The sequence below is a fragment of the Schistocerca americana genome, chromosome 4 (assembly GCF_021461395.2).
Source record: "Schistocerca americana isolate TAMUIC-IGC-003095 chromosome 4, iqSchAmer2.1, whole genome shotgun sequence".
In the NCBI taxonomy this organism is placed as follows: Eukaryota; Metazoa; Arthropoda; class Insecta; order Orthoptera; family Acrididae; genus Schistocerca; species Schistocerca americana.
In genome coordinates, this window is record NC_060122.1 from 795,521,213 (window position 1) to 795,540,227 (window position 19,015).

Sequence of the window (19,015 nt, forward strand, 5' to 3'; positions counted from 1 at the left end):
AGATGATCCTGCAGGCCATACATCTGGAAAACCTCTGTGGATAATATGTTCATGAAAGGTTCCATTAAGCAGATCATATCTTCCACTGGATGAGGGACATGAGGTATTGCTCCATCCTGTATGAAAACCGTTCCCACACAGTTGCGATCTTCCAAAGGAGGAATCGTATCTTGATAACGTGTGGGCATCATGACACCCGTGACAGACCCTGTGGGTGTATCTTCTTCAAAGAGGAACAAATCGAGAATGTAGGTGCTTGGGAATCCACACAACACAGTCACATATGACGAATGCAGTGGTTCTTCGTGCACAACACAAAATTTAACAGTACCCCAAATTTTGCAGTTTTATGCATTCATTGCATCCTCTAGTACAAAATGTGTCTTGTCACTTGAAATATGGCTTCCCAGCTATTACACAAGTTGAAAATATGGTCACCATTTTTTTATAAACTTAAATTTGCCATATTTCGTGACAGTACCTTTTCCATTAGACGTTTGCAAGCAAATATAAGTCTTGGCTTCAGTTGTCTAAGTATGATTCCACAAAGCATCGTTGTCGGCTGCAGAAAATGACGTGGTTCAGCGTGTTTCTCTCATTTTGGTGTTTCAAATACAGTTTCTTCCAATGTAGTTTCTTCTTTTCAGATAATACAAAAATAATAGTTAACATAATTCAAAATCATTTGTGACTGCGACCTTCACATTGTTCTTCCGTCAACACACACCAAGAGTTAGTTTCCGACTCGGACTGACTATAGTCAAAGACTACTCCAACGTCAAAGATATTTTACACAATCAGTTTCTTTGCTATTCTTCGATACATTTTCTAATAGTAATCAATATGCTTTTACTCTCAAAAACAGAAGTAAATTAACATATAATAAGACAAATTATAATAAATTCTGACAAAAATATAAGAAAACATTTTCAATTCAGTGTCGACAAATACGGTAAAAAATAACATCTCCCAGATCCATTACACACTCCATAGAATATTGCCTGGTCACATTTCATCAACTTCAATCTGTCAGAAACCAAAGAGCAAATTCAGAACATTGCTGTGGATCATGAGGTTTCCGCTGCTGCACCATTTGCATCTGGTATGGGTACCAGTGTGCTGTAGACCACTAAACTTTTCGTACAGTTGACCACGGGATGGACAAGTCTTATGGCACTGCATGTGCACTAGCACTACCTGAGAAATCGATTGCACGGTCAGTTAGTTACAGCAACAGCAACTTCTTCAGAAACTTCCACTGGGATAGGACACCTTTCTCTTTCGGATGCCACAACAAGCTAATGATCATCATCATCATCATCATCATCATCATCATCATCAAATCATTTAATGATATTGGGCCTCTCCTCAGAACTTTCAGTCTGATGATACTCTCATTGCAGCACTATAATTGCTGCCCTTTGTATGAAAGTTTTTCACTAACAACTCGTGGTCTTTTATCTGTAGCCATCCTGTTCTTGTTATGGCTCATCAAATGACCTTTAGTGCCACACAAACAGTATACAGTTCCAGATTTGCATCTGGTGGTTAAAATAGGAACTATTTTTTTGTGTACATCCATGAAGTGGGAGATACTGTCAAGAAGCTCTTGATAAATTTTTTTATGGGGTGGGCAGCCACATACCACAATGACTCATTCCCTGTCACTCTCAGCTGAGCTATATACCAACCATAAGCAGTAGTTAAACCACAGTTTTTAAAAATCAATGTATATGGAATAATACTCTCATAATTAACACACTTTGAAATATTAAGTATTTTAAAATCTCTGCTTTATAAAACTTAATTTCAATGCTAGGTTAAAAATGCAGAATTCCTCGAGATTTTATGAAATTACTCTAATTCCGTGACATTTCCCTGATTTTTCCAAGTAAAATCTAAGTTCCTGAGAATTTCATGTTTTCCAAAAGAACCATAATCCTCACCAAGTTTCACTGCCATATGATAATCAGAGCCTACACTAGACCTCCAGGAAGGGGTGCACTTTAATTACAACTATAAACATGTGGTAGTTCACAATGGAAATGTCTGGCCATATGTGACAAGACATGTGCAAAGCATCTCTGAAGAACCACGACTACTGCTGCTTGCCTGGTTTGTGTGTACACCAACATCTTGCTCATCAAACACATTTCTGATACATTTCGTTGTCAAATTGTTCCTCAGTGTCTTGCAGCTGTCAAATTGTTCCTACTTGGCTAACTTCTGAGAAATAATTAGGATGGAACTCTTCAAGAACACATCCCATCCTCAGATTCCATACTACAATGTTTATGGTCTGATTGCATGTAGTGGAGCTTCACAAACTGCTGAATTCCTTAAGCCAGAGATAGTGTACAGTTCTGAAGTCATAATTATTTATGGCCATGGATCTAATCTATCAAATCCATAATATAAAGCTCATTTCAGTCTCGTGTTGTTTCGTGGGGTTTCAGTTTTTAGAAGCGTCAGTGTAATGGATCAATCTCGTCATGAAATGTTATTCTAACCAATTTGTTCAACACACATGAATCTGCACTGTGCACTTATACTTAACTAACGAACTAGAAGGATTATACTGTCTAATGTTATAAATCAATTACCTTTGTAACATTTCTACAAAGAACAGATTAGCTTTAGTTGCATAGAGTTCAGTGGCCATTTATTAACACTTACCTCTTCAAATCGTCTTAATTCATTAACCCAAAATTTGGCTCTATCCCATGAAGCACGGTTAGTAATATCATAACATACAATAGCAGCTTTGGCTCCACGGTAATATATGCGACTCATGGCCTCGTACCTTGAATGTGTGCCATAGAAAAATCAAATCGTTAGTTAATATTACATTTGCATGCAGATTATTTTAGGCATAGGTGCTTAGGGTCTTACATACAAATCAGATGATGTACTTGCAAATGACAATATGATGTAGTCAAAGTGGAGAAACTTTCAGTTAAATATTTGTAAAACACTTGGGCAGAGTTAAAAATGCGGAATACTTGAAAACACTACATACTAATTTTCATTTGAACATGATCTGTATGAGCAAACCAATGAATTTACAAGTATAGTTACTGTATATACATACTTGTTTAAAACTGATTCCTTAAACAGTACCAGGTTAAATAAATTGTTATTAATAACTTATCCGTTCTGTAACTCAACAGCTAGTTTCTAACGAATAAATTCTTAGTGTCTGTAACAATGAATATAATACTGAAAATTGAGGTAGCCTACTAGTAACATTATCCAGTGGATCATAAATTCGATCCTGTGCTACAGTACAATGAATTTATCAGTACCTTTCTATATGACTGAAGTCTTGACATTATTTAATGAAAGATTTTTTTGTTCACGAGTATCTATGGCAGATGTATATGAATTATGTCAGACTTCAGTTCCTTTGTCTACTATTAGTAAGTGATTGCTGAAGATTAGAAATTTCCTGGTTGATTATCAGCCAGACACGTGTACCCACGCAGCTGGGGCAGAGCATATGCAACCCCACTGCACCAACCGAGTGCATATGAGCAGGATGGCCAAAAGTTTTGCATTCGCACAGAGTGTGTGCAATTGAGTCACTTGGCAGTTAACCTGTGTACAGGCTACACCTGCCCAGCTCCAGCTGAGGGCCACCTGGGAATATCATGAATGGTCAGACTATTTTCTCATCCCTTTAGCACTTTTAAAACCAGTTTTACTTAAATGACTTTCTGGTTTCTATTGCTACTAGTGGTAAGTCAGGCAGCTGCAGGATTAAATGTCTGGCACTCGTGAATTTTCAAACAAGCTAAAATAACCTGCTGGCATCAGAAGCAGGCAACAGTCATACACACACACACACACACACACACACACACACACACACCACACACAAAAAAAAAAAAAAAAAAAAAAAAAACTGTACTTGCCAGGGGTTCAGAGGGGTTATGTACTGTGATGCAGAAGGATCATCTAAAATATAGCAAAAAATTGGGAATTTTTATCAATTTTATAGAAAATTAAAAACATTTATTAGGTACTACCACCATATATTATACGATTACCTCATACTGTAAACAAATATCTTATCAGAGGTGCCTGTAGCAATTTTCTCCATAAAATACCAGTCTATTCCTGTAAATATTAAGCTGATAGATGGCAGCTACTTAGCTAAGAAAGTAGCAGCTTTCTATGAAATAATAACTGACTCAGGCACAATACTATGAGGATCATTCAAATAAAAATCTTAAAAAGTTCCATGAAAATTTGAAAAGTTGTATGACTGAGCTGGTCGGTGGCAGGAGTGCTCCTTGAGGATCAGAAAGTGACGGACAGGTGGCAGAGTGTGCTGCAATGCAGGAAAAGTCAGAAGCAGCCACAACAAGCACAATGACAGCACAGTACAGTGATTGTGTTGGTCATAGCAGGAAGTTTGAAAGCAATATAACTTGTGGAGGATGCCTCAAGATTCAGGGAAGGCTCATTGCATAATGACTGATGAGAACATAGTGGTAGCGGAGGAACATGTACAGGAGAACGAATGAGTAACTCTGAACAAAGTAGCCACAGGTTTGAAGATTAGTACCAGTACAGAGCAGGATATTGTTAACACAGTATCGCACTCCAATAATGTGTCGGCAAGATGGGTGCCATGTCAGTTAATTGCCAAAATAAAATACCGTTGTTCCAATGACTTAAGAACTTTTGCACCGTTTCCATGTCGAAGGTGATTGATTTCTGGCAAAAATCGTTGCAGACAATGAGACTTGGGTCCACCATAACAAAACAGAAATGAAAAGGTAAAGAAGGAACAGTGCCACAGTTATGTGGGCTGGGCAAATGCCCAGTGGACAGGACATTCCCAAAGCAGTTTTAAATGCCCAAAATTTGACCATTTATGAAAAGTACTTTTTAAAGTCTTTACTGCTAAAACGCATAATTTAATAGTTAAAATAATGGATGGGACAATAGTCCCGATATTGAAAGTTAGTAAATGTTTACATTTATACATCTACATTGAAGTACCAAAGGAAATGGTATAGCCATGCGTATTCAAATACAGAGATATGTAAACTGGCAAGACACAGTGCTGTGGTCAGCAATGCCTATATAAGATAACTGTCTGGTGCAGTTGTTAGATCAGTTACGGCTGCTACAGTGGCAGGTTATCAAGATTGAAGTGAGTTTGAATGTGGTGTTACAGTCAGCATACGAGCGATGGGGTACAGGATCTTTGAGGTAGCAATGAAGTGGGAATTTTCCCATATGACCATTTAACAAGTGTATCGTGAATATCAGGAATCCAGTAAAAAATCAAATCTGCGACATCACTGTTTCCAGAAAAAGATCCTGCACGAACGGGACCAACGACAACTGAAGAGAAACGTTCGAAGTGACAGAAGTGTAACTCTTCTGCAAATTTCATTGCTGGGCCATCAAAAGGTGTCAGCATGTGAGACATTCAATGCAACATCATCAATATGGGCTTTCGGAGCTGCCTTTGACTGCAGGACACAAAGCTTCACGCCTCACCTGGGCCCGTCAACACCAACATTGGACTGTTGATGACTGGAAACATGTTGCCTGGTCAGACAAGTCTCGTTTCAAACTGTATCGAACAGATGGACATGTACAGGTATGGAGGCAATCTCATTACTCCATGGACCCTGCATGTCAGCAGGGGACTGTTTAAGCTGGCGGAGGTTCTGTAGTGGTGTGGGGCCTGTGCAGTTTGAGTGATATGGATACCCTGCTACATCTCGATATGGCTGACAAGTGACACGTACTGAAGGATCCTGTCTGATCACCTGCATCTATTTCTGTCCACTGTGCATTCTGACACACTTGGGCAATTCCAGCAGGACAATGCGACACCCCACATGCCCAGAATTGCTGGAGTGGCTCCAGGAACACTCTTCTGATTTTAAATTCTTCCACTGGCCACCAAACTCCCCAGACATGAACATTATTGAGCATATATGGGATGCCTTGCAACGTGCTGTTCAGAAGAGATTGCCACCCCCTCATACTCTTATGGATTTATGAACAGCCCTGCAGGATTCATGGTGTCAATTCCTCCAGCAGTACTGCGAACATTAGTGAAGTCCATGCCACATCATGTTGTGGCACTTCTGTGTGCTCATGGGGGCTCTACACGATAGACAGGTGTCACAGTTTCTTTTGATCTTCAGTGTGTGTGTGTGTGTGTGTGTGTGTGTGTGTGTGTGTGTGTGTGTGTGTGTGTGTGTGTTTCTTTGCCTTTTTTACTAAGAGTGAAAGGAAAGAAGAGAGAAGCACTTAGTTTTATTAGCATTTCAACTTGCTGTACTAGCGAAGGACACGAATCATCCTCATTAGCCAGACCTAGCTCCTAGAGATTCATCTGTTTGGTACTCTCAAAGAAGCAATGGGAAGCAGGCATTTCAGAAGTGGCAAAGATGTGAAAACCATGGTGCGCAACACGCTACACATGTGACCAGACGAATTCTTTCATCACGGTATCTATGCACTTCCAAAAAGGTGGAAAATGTTCTTTCAATGTCAGGGAGTCTGTGTCAAAAATGACATGTAAATTTTTTTTCATTGTTACCAATAGCACTTTTAAGGTTTCCATTTGAATCACTCTAGTAATATACAGCAGAATGTTTGTTTACTGTAGAGCACATTAAGTCTCAGAGAGTTGTTGCTTCTCTTTTGCTTACATATCCCTTGACTTTTTCTACATCCTTTTTTTAAAGGAGAGAAAGGAGGACAAGAGGCAAAGAAAAGCACAAAACAGAAAAATAATGCTAAACAATGGCTAGCTTACAAAAATAATTAGGTGCACACAGACATATTCTCAACTACTGCATTAATACCTATCACTAGAGATGAAGCTTGTATTTTTAAGGTGACAGCTTTCAACACTCTAAAATACTGAGTTTTCAAAATTTAATTTTCACAGTTGATCACAGATCAGTCACTTAAGAATTTCAAAGATTTTATCTCTTATGATTGAAACACAAGATACCCATGGAAGCACTTAAACTGAAGAACATGTACGACAACCAACTAAATCAAAAGTTTTACATATAATGAGACCACAGATTGACATTCATGGATTCATCATTAAACTCAAGGGATTATTCTTTTAATGATTTATACTCTCTGTGGAGTTAAATGATCACTTTTCATTCAATTAAAAAGAAGTCTGCTTTTTAATGTTTAAAATCTTTGCAACAATAATGTCATAACACAGCCAAAATAAGCTTTGTACAGTATCACACAAATGGTGCAGCTTTTTTTCAAGCATTTGTTTCAATTTATTTTATCTCACACTATTTAAAGCATCAAATACACATCAGACACAAATCAACTCTGCTACAAGTGAGAAGGCAGCAAAACACTTCATTACCAATTAATCAACCAACAATATTTGTTCCCACAGTTTCTAGTCATATTTCTACTATCCATATGTAATTCCATAGAAGTGAAGCCTGTCCTTGCTGCTGCCACTTCCTGCTGCTCTCATTCCAGTGATGATCTGAACATTGACACTAGGTTGGTTGGTCGTTTGATGTTTAAGGGACCAAACAGCAAGGTCATCAGTCCCTTGTTTCAAATATGCTCCATTCCGCTAATGGAACATCTCAGGAAAGTCAGAACAATAAAACGGAAAAAGGTAAAAACGTAAAAGGGCAGTCATGTTGTCATTGGTAAAAAACAAAATGAGGGAAGTCGGCAAGAGAACGAACCCAACGCTATGCTGAAGCAGCATAGGCAAGACCACCTGTGACTTAAAAGGTGCAACCGCTAGAATGTAGAAATATGTATGGGAAAAGGAGACTAACCAACCCTTAAAAAAAAGGTAAAAACAGAGTAAAAGGGGAAGAAAAGAGGATCTCTGTCAGGGAGGTGAATCGGGAATCTCCAAACACGGCTTACAGTGGGAGACACCCAAACACTCACCGCCCTGCCCCAACACCAGAGAGAGATTAAAAACCTTAAAACTGAGAATAAAAACCACTTTCCCGGAGGAAACCGAGAACCAGAGAGACCATCTGGGAATCGTCAGCCAACATCAAAGGTAAAGTGTGTGAGAGTCTGTACTTAGCACGCAGAGCCAAAAGAAGGGGGCATTCAACCAAAATGTGGGCTACTGACTGGAAGGCTCAACAACCACAAAGTGGGGGTGGCTCATCACGCAAAAGAAAACCATGGGTCAGCCTGGTATGGCCAATGCGGAGACGACACAGTGTGGTCGAGTCCTTTCGGGAGAGGCGAAAGGAAGAACGCCACAGGCCTGGTGTCACCTTAATTGCACGAAGTTTATTAGACAGGGGAGTAGCCTCCCAAGAATTGGCCCATGACTGTGCGAAGTGGGATTTGATGTGAAGCCGTAAATCCGCTGCAGGAGGGGTTACAGAAAACGAGGGGGGGGGGGGGGGTGGGGGGGGGGGAAGTGACTGCTCCCCCAGCCAAACGATCAGAGAGCTCATTACTCGGGATACCCACATGGCCAGGTACCCAAAGGAAGTCAATGGAACAAGCAGCACGGTGAATATCAGCGAGATGGTCATGGATGGCAGAGACCAAGGGATGGCGCGAAAAACACCGGTCAATAGCAAGAAGGCCACTCATTGAGTCCGTACATAACAAAACGCGGTTGTGTTGGTACTGTTTAATAAAGGTAAGGGCCTGGGAAATTGCCATCAATTCTGCAGTAAACACCCCACAGGTAAGTGGCAGCAGATGATTTTCCATTCCAACAGAGGACGTGAAGGCATACCCAACATGAACAGCAGATTTAGAGCCATCAGTGAAAAAAACAACAGCATCCCGAAACTCCCATAAAATTTGGCGGAAAAAGGAACGGAACACCACCGGGGGGATGGAATCTTTCGGACCTCGGTGGAGATCCATCCGAATTCGAGGCCGAGGAACTAACCAAGGAGGGGTGGAGGGGAGGGAGCGAGGAAGACAGGACAAAGAAGGAAGCTGAAAACCACGGCAAAGAGACGCAAGGCGGAGCCCAACCGGTAAACCCGCCCGAGGGCGGGAGTCGAGTGGGCGACGTCCATGGTCTGGGAACAGGATAGAATAGGAAAGATGAGTGGGAGAGGAACGGATAGTGAGTGCATAAGACACCAGAAGCTGGGACCGCCGAACAGAAAGGGGGGGGGGGGGGGGGGGGGGAGATACCAGCTTCAACCAGGAGACTATCAACAGGGCTAGTAGGGAAGGCACCGGTGGCCAAACGGATACCACAATGGTGGACTGGATCCAGCACGTGCAGTGTGGAAGGAGCAGCTGAACCATAAACTTGACAACCATAGTCCAAGCGAGACAGAACTACAGCACGATAAAGACGGAGAAGGAGGGAACGGTCCGCACCCCAAGAGGAGTGGGCAAGGAAGCAAAGGACATTCAGTTTACGGAAACATCCTACCTTCAGAAGTCTTATATGGGGCAGCCAAGTGAGCTTGTTGTCGAAAAGAAGACCCAGGAAACGAAACTGTGGGACCACAGGCAATCGTTGTGCAGCGAGATAGAGCTCTGGATCAGGGTGGATCGTAGTACGGCGACAGAAGTGGACCACCCGCGATTTTAAAGGAGAGAATTGCAACCTGTGTGAGAGGGTCCATGCAGAGGCACGCCGTATAGCTACCTGGAGCTGCCATTCTGCATATGCAATCGAGGAGGAACTAACCCAAATGCAGAAATCATCCACATACAGGGCAGGAGCGACCAAGGGACCGACAGAGGCCACAAGTCCATCGATAGCAATGAGGAAAAGAAGGACACTCAAGACAGAACCCTGTGGGATGCCCGTCTCCTGGGTCCGTGGAGAACTAAAAGCAGTACCAACTCGAACTCTGAATGACCGATGGATCAGGAACTGGCGGATAAAAATTGGGAGTGGGCCCCGACGACCCCACTGATGAAGGGTAAGTAAGATGTGATGGCGCCAAGCCTTGTCATAGGCCATGCGAAGGTCAAAGAACACTGCAACCAAATGGCGGCGCTGGGAAAAAGCCTGCCGAACTGCGGATTCCAAGCGAAGTAAATGACCGATTGGAGACCGTCCCTCTCGAAAGCCACACTGGTAAGGGGACAATAGATCCAGAGATTCGAGGACCCAACTGAGCCGACGGGCTACCATCCGTTCAAGTAACTTACAAACAACATTGGTCAAACTAATTGGCCGATAGCTGTCAACAGATAGGGGGTTCTTACCAGGCTTAAGGACAGGAACCACAATGCTATCCCTCCACTGAGAAGGGAAGTCACCCTGGAGCCAGATACGGTTAAACACCCGAAGAAGATGTTGCCGTTGTGGAGCACTGAGATGTTGAAGCAGTTGGTTATGAATGGAATCTGGGCCAGGGGTCATATCATGAGAAGAAGATAGAGCAGAAAGAAATTCCCATTCAGTAAAAGGGTCGTTGTAAGATTCTGACTCACAAGGGGTGAAACATAAGGTGGAAGCTTCAGCCCGCTGTTTTTGGTGAAGGAAAGCAGCTGGATAGGAGGCCGACGCTGATGCCACTGCAAAATGGGTCGCAAGATGTTCTGCAAGAACTAATGGGTCCGTACAAAAGCCATCTGGGAGGTGAAGGCCTGAGAGGGTGGACTGCCGATGGCAACCTTGGAGAGAACGAAGTGTAGCCCATACCCGTGACAGAGGGACAGTAGAACCAAGGGAAGAAACGAATCGTTCCCAACATATCTGCTTGCTCTGTTTGATTAAATAACAGGCTTTAGTGCGGAGGCGTTTAAAGGTAGTAAGGCTGGCTACGGATGGGTGCCTCAAAGTGTTGCAAAGCTCGACGGCGATCACAGATGGCAAGGGCAATGGCCGTACTCCACCATGGGACTTGCCGGCGACGAAATGGTCCAGATGAGCGTGGGACAGCAAGGCTAGCAGCGCGAACAATCGCGTCAGACACGTCACGTAGGACGTCATCAATACAACCCGACAAAGAGGGAGAAAACTCGACCTGTGCAGTGTATAGAGGCCAATCGGCGCGTTGGAAAGACCAACGAGGTAACCTGTCCATCGGGGAGCGGGAAGGGAGCGTGATAATCAACGGGAAATGGTCACTATCACAAAGGTCGTCGTGTGGCGACCAGTGTAATGAAGGGAGGAGAGAGGGAGAAGAAAGAGAAAGATCAATGGCAGAAAAGGTACCATGACCGGCACTGAAATGAGTAGGGGAGCCATCATTAAGAAGGCACAGGTCGTGGTCTGCAATAAATTGGTCTATAAGAATACCTCGTCTAGATGGAAAGGCACTGCCCCACGAGGGATGATGAGCATTAAAATCTCCAAGGAGGAGGAAGGGAGAAGGAAGTTGCTGAAGAAGGGCAGTTAAGGCAGCAGGTGTAAGAGTCCTGTCAGGAGGGAGATAAAGATTGCAAACTGTGACCGCAGAGTCTAAGTGGACCCTAACAGCAACCGCTTCCAATGTAGTTTGAAGAGGAATCCACGTGCTAGCAATGTCTGTACGGACCAACGTACAAACGCCACCAGAAGCCCGCCGGGGTCCGACCCCATTTCGACAGAAAACATGGAACCCACGGAGGGTTGGTGAGTGAGCATCAGTAAAATGAGATTCCTGGAGAACCACACAAACTGCAGAGCAGGACAAAATAAGGGATTTCAATTCCGGAAGGCGACGATAGTATCCATTACAATTCCATTGGAGAACCACAGAACGATGGTTTAAATGGGGGCTGAACACGCTAAATCCGGTCATACAACCAGGTCCCCACCTGTCACCGACAAGGAGGGGGCGACATCCATGAACGACAGGTCAGAATCCGGTTGTGAAGTCGGGGAAGGGACCTCCGGTGACACCAGAGGCTCTTTGTCCCGGGTCTTATGTTTCTTCTTCTTTTCAGGCTGAGATCGAGGAGGGCTGTGTGGCATAAAGGAGCCAGCTGCAGCAAGATCAGGAACAGAAAGAGACCGGGCGACCTGGGGGCAGACAGTCCGCGGCAGCAGACCTTTGGCCTGGAAGGTGCCGGGAAGGGGGATCCCGGGAGGGGCACCCTTGACCGGCAGACACCGAAGGAGTGGGACACTTCTCTGGTTGGGGAGGGGGAGCAGCGCCCAGAGGAGAAGGTGTGGGAGCCGCAGGGGAGGGGGGGAGGAGAGGGGTCCGGGATGGGGGTAAGGAAGGGGGAGGAAGGGGTGTAGATGTAACCAAGGCATAACTAGATGTCATGGACACAGGGTGAAGTCGTGTATATTTCTTACGGGCCTCTGTAGGTTAAACGATCAAGGGACTTATACTCCTGTATCTTTTTTTCCTTCTTATATACTGGGCAATCTGGTGAACGTGGAGAATGACTACCATGACAATTTACACACGCAGGAGGGGGAACACAGGGAGTCCCCTCATGGAGTGGACGTCCACTGTCACCACAGAGAGGGGCCTGCGAACAGCGGGAAGTCGTGTCCAGAACGCAAGCACTTAAATCACCTCATAGGAGGTGGGATGTACGGCTTCACATCACATCGATAAACCATAATCTTTACTTTCTCAGGGAGGGTATCCCCTTCAAAGGCCAGGATAAAGGCACCAGTATCAATACAATTGTCTTTAGGACCCTTCTGAACACGCCGAACAAAGTGAACACCCCGCCGTCCGAGATTGCCCCGAAGTTCCTCATCAGTTTGAAGGATGAGGTCCCTGTGAAAAATCACACCTTGTACCATATTTAGAGACTGGTGGGGGGTAACAGACACAGGAATTGTGCCTAGATGGGTACAGGCACGAAGGGCCGCAGATTGGGCAGCTGAAGCAGTTTTTATCAGCAACGAACCCGACCGCATCTTGCTCAGGGAGTCCACTTCGCCAAACTTATCTTCAATGTGTTCCACAAAGAATAAAGGTTTGGTATTGATGAAAGTATCTCCATCAGTCCTGGTGCAAACTAGATAACGGGGGAAAGGTTTTGCCCCTAGCCGACGGGCCTGACCCTCTTCCCAGGGGGTAGCCATGGAAGGGAAGGCCGAAGGGGCAAGAGAAGCAGCACTTGAGGAATCAGTTCCACGCAGAGAGACAGCCGCAGAAGAACGGTCAGAGTTCTGGACCCGTATGCGTTTCATTTGCATAGCGTCCGTCCTGATACCACCCACTCCGATCAAGGGCTCTCCTCACGGGCGCCACCCAGCCACAGCAAGGGCCGTCTGGCACGGCGGCCATTGCCGGGAGTTCCGATGCTCCAGGATGATGAGCAACCACTCCAAGGCATGCATGAGGAGGTCACAGCTCAGGTATCAGAAGTATGATCCCTGTGTGTTCAGGGGGCTCAACCAAAAGGGTACATAGCGACCCCACCACACGGGCTGGCTACCGTGCTGGCTATGCACCCTAGTATCAGACAACAACGTGAAAGAAAAGGTGGAATGCACTAGGAGGGCGCACGTCGGAGACACTAGGTAAGGTGCTCTTCCCCAAATGGCTCACACTACGGAGGAGAAATGTTGTAATGGAGGTCAGACCCCAGAGGGGGGCCAAGGAATGCCAAAAGGAGGAGATGATTATGCAACAAAGCCGAGTTGGAAAACCAACAGAACCAGGAGGATAGCGGGGCCAACATAAGCAAGGACACCAAGAGAGGGGGAGGAGAGGGCGAAGGGAAAGGAGCAAGGAGGGGAAAGGAGGGGAAGGGAAAGGAAATGCAGCCCTGGAGAGAAAGAAGGCTGCAATCGCTCGGGGCCCCGTGCTCGCCACGCACGTATCCACAAAAGAGTTGTGGACCCCCTGGGGGGATTGACACTAGGGTAGTCACTACCTTGACATTGCAGTCTCCATCTTAGTTGTTGCTGTGCCACCATCTACTCCAGGATTACGGGTTCTCCGCTTTGTCACACCTCTGTCTGAAAGCACCGCACATACTGCGTTGCTAGTCTTCACCATTTTGCCTCTTGTCGCCGACCTGCCAGCACATGGTCTCTCAAGCATAATAACACAGAAGAAGAGATAGCTTTTCATTTAAAGGCACTGATCCTCATCTTTTTTTCATTTTACTATTAGCCATAAAGTTTTGGGTCCCTTTGCTTGTAACTATGCCTCAGATATGCATCCAGCAGGAAGGCCCTGCTGAAAGCAGTAGCGATGATCCCATCAGGGCATGCAGGCAGCTGTACAAGCTGCACATTGAGGCAGAACATTCACACAGGCCACCCTTGAGGGGTCTAGAGAAGCTGAAGCCTCACAATTCACTATTGTTAGCAGTTTTCCGGCAGTTACATTCACCCCTTCTATCATGAAGAGATCTACTGTAAAGGCACTGATTTTCTTGCAAATATATTTAATGTTGAAACTTCCTGGCAGATTAAAACTGTGTGCCCGACCGAGACTCGAACTCGGGACCTTTGCCTTTCGCGGGCAAGTGCTCTACCAACTGAGCTACCGAAGCACGACTCACGCCCGGTACTCACAGCTTTACTTCTGCCAGTATCTCGTCTCCTACCTTCCAAACTTTACAGAAGTTCTCCTGCGAACTTTACAGGAGAACTTCTGTAAAGTTTGGAAGGTAGGAGACGAGATACTGGCAGAAGTAAAGCTGTGAGTACCGGGCGTGAGTCGTGCTTCGGTAGCTCAGTTGGTAGAGCACTTGCCCGCGAAAGGCAAAGGTCCCGAGTTCGAGTCTCGGTCGGGCACACAGTTTTAATCTGCCAGGAAGTTTCATATCAGCGCACACTCCGCTGCAGAGTGAAAATCTCATTCTGGATATTTAATGTTGGTCACACATGCTTGCAAGCAGACAATTTTGTGTTGAAAGTGGCATGTTTGAAGTTACAAGGTTGCACAGGCACTCACATCGAATCAGTCTACACAATGAAGAACAAAAAGATCTGAATCCATGATACAGGGGTTAGCAGAACAATACTCTGATAAAAGAAGAATTAATAGTTATTATGATAAGATGTCCACACTCTGGTAAAGGCGAGGAGATGACTGAGGCATTTGCTGACAGTGTGAATGATTGTGCGTGGTACTTTTAATTCAGGAAGGGAAGGGCATGTAATGCTGTCTCAGCACTGGATATATTTATTGATGGTATCAATCCACAAACTAGCAGTAAAGTCACGGTAGTGTCATAGTCCTCATAAAGCAGTCCATTTAGTGATATTGTGAGAGGAAGCTGGCAATTCGTCTCCACACCTTCGCACAATAGTGATCTGTGTCACAAATTACTAATGACACAAATTGCAGACAAGTCACAGTGTCGACATATGTAGTGCTCCTTACTTTAATCGTACAAAAATTTGACATTTGGGTATTAACTGCCCTCAGTCATGGAGCAGAGCAAACCTTGGTCATGGAAGATCCCTTAACTACAGAGGCAGTGGGAGGATAAACCAGCGAGACAATTGGACACGTGCGATCATCCGTCCCAGTTCCCAATAAGAACTGTAAGCCCCATTAACTTTCTTTGGTCACAACAGGTGGCAAGTGTGACTGTATTGGGGAAGATGCAAGGAAGAAAGGTGACAGTTTCTGCGAAGTTTGGAAGGTAAGAGATGAGGTACTAGCACAAGTAAAGGTGCGTCTGTATCTGGACATTTCTTATTTCAGGGCATCACAAAAGGTAGTCAAAATCCTGGCAAAGAATGCAGTTCAGTTGCTCCAGTTGTGGGTGGTACTGAGTCAGAGGGGAATGGTCCTTTGTGGCCGACAGTGGAACTTTGGAAGGTGGTGGATGACTGTACAGATAAAGCATGGGAGATTGTTTCTGTAAAAGGTTGGGAGGGTAACTTTTATCTGTGAGACCCTTGGTATATTTGGAGAGGAATTGCTGATCACTAGATGTAACTGCGACATGTGGCTAGGCCACATGAAAGGGACTTCTTGGTGTGGAATGGTTGACAGCTGTTTAAGTGGAGGCACTGATGTCCGTAAGTTTCATATGGATGGAGGTACTGATGTACCAATCTTTGAGGTGGCGGTCAACACTGACGAAGGTGGCTTGTTGGATTGATGAGGACCAGGTGACATGAAAAGGGGAGAAGGTGTTGGGGATTGTAGGAATGTGGCCAAGATGTCTTCACCCCCAGTCCAGATCATCAATGATCCTGAACCAGGTGAGGGATGTGGATTCGTGGAAGTTAGGAAGGATTCCTCTAGATCACCCTTGAATAGGCTGGCACAGGATGGTGCAATGTGGGTGCCCCATTACCGCACCATGAATTTATTTTTAGGTGATGCTTTCAAAGGTGAAGTAATTATGGTCGAGGATACAGTTGGTCAAGTTGACCTGGAAGGAGGTTTTAGATGGGAGGGCAGGCTATGAGTAAGACACTGAGTGTTGGTCTACAAGAGCAGAGATTCTCTCAGTGAGGACACAGTAACCATCCACAACAGAGCATCCTGAGCAGTTGTGGTTTATGGACTTCATATATAGAAGTTTGTAGAGTGGGGAGTGGTAGGTGTGAGGAAAAAGTTAGATTCAGGGAGAAGTTCTGGGATGGTCCTACAGGTTTGATGAGAGACTGGAGATCCTTCTGGATTTCTGGAATGGGGTCACTGTGGCAGGGTTTATAGGACGAATCTGACAGCTTGTGGAGTCCTTCTGCCAAGTAATCCCAGTGTTTCAGAACCATAGTAGTGGGACCTTTGCAAACACTTTATCCAATACAAGATTTTTCCTACATTCCTATTATGCAGCTCTGCGTATAAATGTCTTGACTTTCTGGTATCCTTAGCATGAAGATGTGCTTCCCAATCACCTGCGCTACCTGTGAATGAGTGTTAGCAACTGCACAACTTCCCCATTGCAAGGGACGCTTTGCAGATGTATAATACTAGGCACACTCATGATCTCTACATCATTAGCAAAGACTGCCTAACACATTCCACTTTGTCACTATCTGACCTTCAACACTGTTCAAATTATGAATTATTTGTGTTCAGACTTAACTTTCCGAACCAATATCTCCAGCTGTAAAATCAGTCTCGTCTTAGTTCAAATTGTAACACTTTCCTCCCCGGGAGTGATAACTACAGTCCAGGATTCTCTAATCTAGTTAGCAACAGCTGTCTCTACTCCATACCTGCACAATTAACTTTTAACGTAATTTGTTTTAATGACCACCTTGTTTCTCAGTCTTAGAAGGTTCCCTTGAACAACAGTGGTCTATTATTCAATAATTACCACTGTAATGTAATCTTACAGATCAGTAAACTATAGGCTTCTGCATATATGGTATTAACCATGTTACCAGCAAATGAGCAGCCCACAGTCCACAAATGGGGGCATTGGTGTGGATCGCACTGCAGCACATGCAAATGACTGGCTTCACCAAAGGTATATGGTGGCAGTAATGTTACCTAGTTCTACCTGTACTACTATAACTCTGCTTTTCATTTGACTACCCACATGGCTCATATACACACTTATTAATTAGCCTACTTTTTCGTATTTGTTTACCAACATTTAGGTATTTCGCGGAATAGCTGCAGGTACTAACTGAGAAACTTAAAACCAGGCTACGGTCGCAGACCATAGGAAAATAAATCGTGAGGGAATACCTTATAGGGCAGGAAAAGATCTAGCACATACCTCACACATACATTTATCTAGAATTTAGAAATTAAAGGTTGTCTTAAAAGCTGCAATATCTCAGTATCTGATTACATTTTCAAGCAAATGGGATAAATCTCAAATCATTCTGTTAATGACAGCGCAGTTTAGTAGCACACTAGTCTCCTATTTTAATGTAATAAAGTTTCTTAGACGTTGAGTAATGTGTCGTTGAGTAATGTGTTAACATTACTTTACACAGAACAATTATGTGGGGCAAAATGCCTATTGGCACCATCACAGGATAGAGTTTAGACTAGAATCCCTTCAGCCTTACTTGATAATTTTATTAATGTATTCTGTGGAACAAACTGAACTCATGTTCTACTGCATTGGTCATTAAGATTACACTGAATGTAAGGTTTGTCATGCTATTCCTTCTATCCCATGTGACATGGACCTCCTTTTGCACGACTTCAGAAGCAAATATCTTAAGCTCAGTTTCCCCAATTTTTTAGTGATTCTGATAAGAAGCTTAATTACTTTGCAATTTAAAAAAAAGGTAAATATACATTTTACCCTCCTAATTGTAATTCACTAAGACACTTGGAGCTTATATTGACACAACAGAAATAGTCCAAATCAGCCTAAACCCCCATCTAAACTGTCATTTTTTACTGTTTAAAACACCATCATACACCACCTCTAATGCCCACGTAATGGAGTTCCGGACCATAGCTCATGAGAAACCAGGCAGGGGAAACCTATCTCCAGCAAACGTGCAGCCACCTCGTCGGTGCACTCACCACGTCACCTCGCCTCACAGTACCTCTCCACTCATCTTCACAACTTTGCTTGTAAAGGCAGGATGCAATGTAAATAGCCCTGTTACCCAGCAATGTAAATTTACATCCCTTAACACTCCAAAATAGTTGCAATCATTCAACATCATTTAGTCTGTAAGGTCCCTATTAGTGTGCACTACCTGTCCAAGGGACAGTTCAACAGAAACACATTGTAAAGTCATTCCTACAGAAAGAAAAAGGAATGTTCATGAGGCCACAGTTTAAAGGGAATAAGTACTTACAAAATTTTTGGCTGGAAAGATTCTGCTCGTTACTAGACTGCTTCCATTGCTCACTGCCCTGTACAGGTCAATGTTGTTGGCTTGACAGAGCTTCCACATTGGAAGCCTGCTGACAGACATCTAGCAAATATTCATCTACAGCCCTCAAATAGTGGAAGTGTGGGAAGATGACCAAGTGCGGCCACAGTAGATGGGGGCAGAATGCTGGGCTGGATTGGTATTGCACCCTCTGCAACTGGCTATAACACACACCTTCCTGCATCTCCTTGATCCACTACATCTTTTAGCTGTATTGGCTCCCTGCGAACACTATGTCTTTCCCAGATGCATTTTATATACTTCCAATTATGCAATAAACTAGGCAATGTATCTTACTGATTTCTCTGTTCTTCTTTAAAACTTACTTCCACTGGGCATCCACAC

At 44.2% G+C, this 19,015-nt stretch overlaps 1 protein-coding gene across 2 annotated transcripts in view; it reads right to left on the bottom strand.

Annotated features, from left to right (window-relative positions):
• The window catches only part of LOC124613255 (ras-related protein Rab-24-like), a 65,231-nt gene that overhangs the window by 40,667 nt on the left and 5,549 nt on the right, over positions 1-19,015 (bottom strand). For both annotated transcript variants that reach the window (XM_047141946.1, XM_047141947.1), the window contains exon 3: positions 2,677-2,803. In XM_047141946.1, the coding sequence (XP_046997902.1) occupies positions 2,677-2,803 (127 nt within the window). The remainder of the gene's footprint in view (positions 1-2,676; positions 2,804-19,015) is intronic.